Source organism: Patiria miniata, unplaced genomic scaffold, assembly GCF_015706575.1.
Source record: "Patiria miniata isolate m_02_andy unplaced genomic scaffold, ASM1570657v1 HiC_scaffold_9, whole genome shotgun sequence".
In the NCBI taxonomy this organism is placed as follows: domain Eukaryota; kingdom Metazoa; phylum Echinodermata; class Asteroidea; order Valvatida; family Asterinidae; genus Patiria; species Patiria miniata.
Window position 1 is genome coordinate 4956513 of NW_024037076.1, and position 5453 is coordinate 4961965.

Sequence of the window (5453 nt, forward strand, 5' to 3'; positions counted from 1 at the left end):
GTAATGATAGAGAAGCTGTGTAGCACTGGTGATTGGTAAAGGGTCAGAGACAAATTCAAGTGTCAAGTGCAATTTTTGTATGCCTGCTTGTATATAGGCCCACCTTTATTTTCATGTGAGTTTCAGCCAAGCAATTGCTGGTATACATGTTATTTTCACAAAAGCAATTGTTAACATTTTGAAATCACGTGTATACACATGGGGTTTTTTTTCAATCAAAATGTACATTTTGTACGTGCGCTGTACATTATAATACAACAACCATTAATAGATACCGACTTGAATCAAGTCTAGAGAACGCACACACGGTCCGGGTGGTATGTACTGCATGCAGTGACCCTCGCGCGATGCATAGCAAATAAAAAAGATGGCGTCTGCAAACACGGCAGGAAAGAAGTTTACGGAGTTGAACAGGACATTTCTCTTTTCTTCCAATTAGTAAGTTAACCTCAGTACCGCCATTTCAATATATCAATCTCTTACGGATGCGTAGGTGGTATATTTGGCACTTTGGGGACCGTTTGATATGGTAGAATTACTAGACTTTAAAACATTCTTCTCCGTATGTACTACTAGACTACTACTAGCCCCATGGACTGTCTCCGTTAACATAGGCCACACATCCACATGTACAAAAACGTGTCGCACCTTGCCAAATTTTGATTTTCACATTTAGGCTTAGTTTGAAGGTTTTTTTTGCTTTAGGAGCATACTCACCCTCTTTATAGGCTAATCAGAAAGTGCTGCCCTAGGCCTATATTTTTCGTGAAATTTCCAGATTCATTTTTACACGTTTGCGTATCAAAATTTCAACATGAAATTTCACAAAAAGTAGACATCTGAAAAAGGAAGCACTTTCTGATTAGCCTATAAAGAGGGTGAGTATGCTTCTAAAGCAAAAAAAAACCTTCAAACTAAGCCTAAATGTGAAAATCAAAATTTGGCAAAGTGCGACACGTTTTTGTACATGTGGATGTGTGGCCTATGTTTAAGGAGGCAGTCCAGTAAATAGGCCACATTTATGGGGCTACGTATGTACATGATGTACGGCGTATTACGGTACTCGTGGGCAGATCCAGGAATTTTTGGAGGGGGGGGGGGGTCATCAGCAAATCATTGCTGAAATCATGGAGGAAGGATAGCCTTCCTCCATGCTGAAATGTGGACAGTTTGTTTGTGTCCGGACGCTGGCATGGCTGGGCCAAGGGGGTGGGGGGGGGGGGGGGTCGTCATTCAAATTCTATGATTTTTAACACTATACTTAAGTACGGTGTAAAAATACCCCCGTTACTGAGAGCTTGCTCCGTGTCCATATTTTTTGCACTTGTCGCACAGGCGAACTTTATCAGTATAATATTCTTTGCGTGTCACAGCAGGGGGTTCACGCAACGTTTCATGAATTTCTATGAAAATAATTTTTTGGGAAAAGAGCTGGGTTGGTTGTTTTTGCCGCCCCCCCCCCCCCCCTTTGTCTGGTACTTATCACATTTATTGTGCGGAATAGGGATTGCCCACTAACCTTCCCGATTTGTCCAGTCTTTCAAATTGATATGTAAAGCAAATCAGATGATGGCATGATTTATTCTGTGTATGATGCCTGACAAAAAACAATGTAGTTAAGTACTTTATTATGACCTGGACTTTTTTATTCATTTTCAATCTTGGACTAAAACATCCCCTGAAGTCTGATTTTTCCTGTAACGTTCAAGTTGATGAAAGACAAATCCCAGCAGGATGATTTCTTGAGACCATGCACCTCCCAAAGGAGAACAGAAATCACCCAGACAAACTGATTGGCGCTGTCCTTACCTGTATAAAGTGCCAAGTAGTCTTTAAGTGAATGAAATGATGCGATTCTTCTGTAAAGGCTTTTAGGCTACTTTGTACAAATACAGTATTTTTAGCTTATGGAGGGAATTAATTAATGTATTTAATTTTTCCCCCTTAATTTTAGAGCTTTCCTGCTGAGTGACAACACTGACGACAAACTGTTTTCCGCTGTGAAATCTCGTGATCTGAAGCATCGCCACCAGTTCTTTGATAGATCAACATCCAGCCAGTATGATGATTATCATATCTGGGGCATGCTGTAAAAGACAAAAGGTTGAAATATCGAACTCCTGTCTTCCATCAAGATAAGAGATTCATAACATTGGACACAAAAAGTGAAAGCAATCGTTCCTTTTCTCTGTAAAAAAAACTTTGTCATCAAGCCTTAACCTGAAGAGTCACAAGGGTGTGGACTCATCTGAGACACTGTTTCCTCATGAGACCTGCGGTATAGCTTTTCTGAGCGAGGTAATCTGTGCGTCCATTCTTGTGAGAAACCATTTGTTTGTGAGACCTGTGGCAAGGTTTTGACTTCCCCAAGGTACGCATACAGGACAGGCAACATACATGCTACGGGAACATTCTGAAGAGAAAGGATATGTTTGTAAGACCTCCAGTAAAGTCTAGTCTCAGCAAGGTACACGTAGTCTTAACAGATGTGAACACTATGCAGACTGATGAGAAACCATTTGTTTGTGTTACTTGTGGTAAGGCCTTTTCAGAGCAACAAAAACTGAACAGACACCAGAGGTTGCATACAAAAGAGAAACCATTTACTTGTGAGATTTGTGGTTATAGCTTTCCTTACCTAAGCTATCTTCAAGAACATATCAAGGTGCACACTGGTGAGAAACCATTTAGTTGTGTGACCTGTAGTAAAGCCTTTTCTCAGCGGAGTAGTCTGAACAGACATGAAAAGATACACAATGTTGAGAAGCAGCTTGTTCGCAAGACCAGTGATAAAGCCTTTTCAGTTCAAGGTCATCTACACACACATGAGAGGATGCATGCTATACAGAAACCTCTTGTTTGTGAGACTTGTGGTAAAGGCTTTTCTCGGCAAAGTTCTCTAAACAGACATGAAAAGATACACACTGGTGAGAAACCACATGTTTGTGAGACTTGTGGTAAAGGCTTTTCTCGGCAAAGTTCTCTAAACAGACATGAAAAGATGCACACTGGCGAGAAACCATTTGTTTGTGAGACCTGTGGTAAAGCATTTTCTTCTGGAACTTATCTATGTGAACATGAGAGGGTGCATACGAGAGAGAGACCTTTTGTTTGCGAGACCTGTGGTTCAGCCTTTTCTCGTCAAAAATATCTACGCGTACATGAGAGGGTGCATACAAGAGAGAGACTTTTTTTGCGTGAGACCTGTGGTAAAGCCTTTTCTGAGAAAGAAAAACTGAACAAACATGAGAGGGTGCACACTGGAGAAAAAACATTTGCTTGTGGTATCTGTAGCAAAGACTTCACTCAGCAAGAATATCTTCTGAAACATATCAGGGTTCACACTTACGAGAAACCACTTGTTTGTGAGACCTGTGGTAAAGCCTTTTCTACCCGAAGTTATCTACGCATACATGAGAGGGTGCATACGAGAGAGAGACCTTTTGTTTGTGAGACCTGTGGTAAAGCATTTTCTAGTCAAAGTTATCTACGCCAACATGTAAGGGTGCATACCAGAGAGAGACCTTTCGTTTGTGAGACCTGTGGTAAAGCCTTTTCTGGGAAAGGAAAACTGAACAAACATGACAGGGTGCACACTGGTGAGAAACTTTTTGCTTGTGAGACATGTGGTAGAGCTTGTGCTACTCCAGGTGATCTTCGCATACATGACAGGGTGCACACTGGAGAAAAAACATTTGTTTGTGGTATTTGTAGCAAAGACTTCACTCAGCGAGAATATCTTCTGAAACATATCAAGTTTCACACTGGTGAGAAACCACTTGAGAGGGTGCATACGAGAAAGAATCCTTTTGTTTGGGAGACCTGTGGTAAAGCCTTTTCTCAGAGAGGAAAATTAGACATACATGAGAGGGTGCACACTGGCGAGAATATATTCGCTTGTGAGACATGTGGTGAAGCTTGTGCTACTCAGGGCGATCTACACGTACATGAGAAGGTGCATACGAGAGAGAAACCTTTTGTTTGTGACTTCTGTGGTAAAGCCTTTTCTCAGAGAGGAAAATTAGACATACATGAGAGGGTGCACACTGTTGAGAACATATTCGCTTGTGAGACATTTGGTAAAGCTAATCCTACTCAAGATGATCTACGCATACATGAGACAGTGCATACGAAAGATAAAGCTTTTGTTTGCCAGTCCAGTGGTAAAGCCTTTGCTACTCACAGTAATCTTTGCAAACAGGAAGGAATGCACACTGACGAGAAACCATATCTTTGCAAGACCTGTGGTAAAGCTTTTGCTGCCCACAGTGATCTGAGCAAACATGAGAGTAGGAGAGAAATCTTTTGTTTGTGAGACCTATTGAAGGAAACATTGTAACTTTTTAATTTGTCTTTGCGTACCTGGACACGTTTGTTAACACATATTATACGTTATACATTTTTTTGTATTTTTAAATTATTGGATTGTTTACATTTAAAGGGGCACATCGTCCTGAAGAGCACCAACATGTAGGCCTATATGTTGTTTCTTACAAGTTCGCAGCATGCAAAGCACTGGTGGAACATGTGTGACTGGAAGCAAGACAAGGACCAAAACAGCTAGATTATTCTGAGCCAATTTTGACTCGAGAAATTCGTTCTCGCAAGAATAACACAAAAATTCCCAAAATTTTAAAGGATGATTGTGGGGCATTTATATTCTACTTCTAAATGCTCTTTCCACTTAACATTATTTCGTTTAAAGCACGTTTTGAAACCTTTACAGGCACTTTACAGGACGTAGTGTGCCCTTAAGTGTTAAATGTGTACATTTGAAATTTCTGTTTGGGTACCTGAAGGTATTAATACACTTACATTAAGTTAATAACAGTCTCAAGCATCCTGTGAAATCCTAGCACCTGGTGTGCTGTCATTTTCAATAAAAGTGGACTTCTGTGTCTACATTATTTCCAACGATGGTTGAAAAAGTGACCTTTTTTCAAATTTTGCACCCAGTTGACCAAATTTATTTTTGCAATAAATGTACATTGTAAATGTAATTACAGCAAAAGCAAATGCCTATAGTTTGTACCTTTAATAACATACATTGTACATATGTTACTTTTACTCCGTAATTATCCAGGGTTGAAAGTTAGTAATTTCAATGAAGTGAATACATTTCGTAGACTGTTGCATACATGTTCACACTTAATACTGATCACTGGAAGCAGAATTGTGTTAAAGGAATTGTATATGTATACATTTTGGTTACAAAATGTATTTGGTTTTGTAAATTGCCTATTAAGATAATTATTCATGTGTTTCAGCCACTAAGATTCATCAAGTAGACAATAAAGTGCAATGGATTTTGTTTCTTCAACTCGTGTCAAAAAAATAGCATATGGAAATATCTATACAATTAATAATTTACCCTTATCCCCTAAGCATATTCACTAAAAGTCTTCCTTAACCCATCAAATTCCAACACCGTTGACTGTTTCTGTTTTACAATA

General features: G+C 39.6%; 1 protein-coding gene across 1 annotated transcript; it reads left to right on the forward strand.

Annotated features, from left to right (window-relative positions):
* Positions 1–353: 353 nt before the first annotated feature.
* LOC119720720 (gastrula zinc finger protein XlCGF26.1-like) lies at positions 354–4914 on the forward strand. Its single transcript, XM_038190536.1, has 2 exons — positions 354–438; positions 1955–4914. The coding sequence occupies exon 2, from the start codon at positions 2429–2431 to the stop codon at positions 4313–4315; it is 1887 nt and encodes a 628-aa protein (XP_038046464.1). The 5' UTR covers positions 354–438; positions 1955–2428; the 3' UTR covers positions 4316–4914.
* Positions 4915–5453: the final 539 nt, after the last annotated feature.

What these genes read in the sequence shown, in the direction of transcription:
- LOC119720720 (XM_038190536.1), top strand. Translation starts at nt 2,429, where the DNA reads ATGTTTGTAAGACCTCCAGTAAAGTCTAGTCTCAGCAAGGTACACGTA.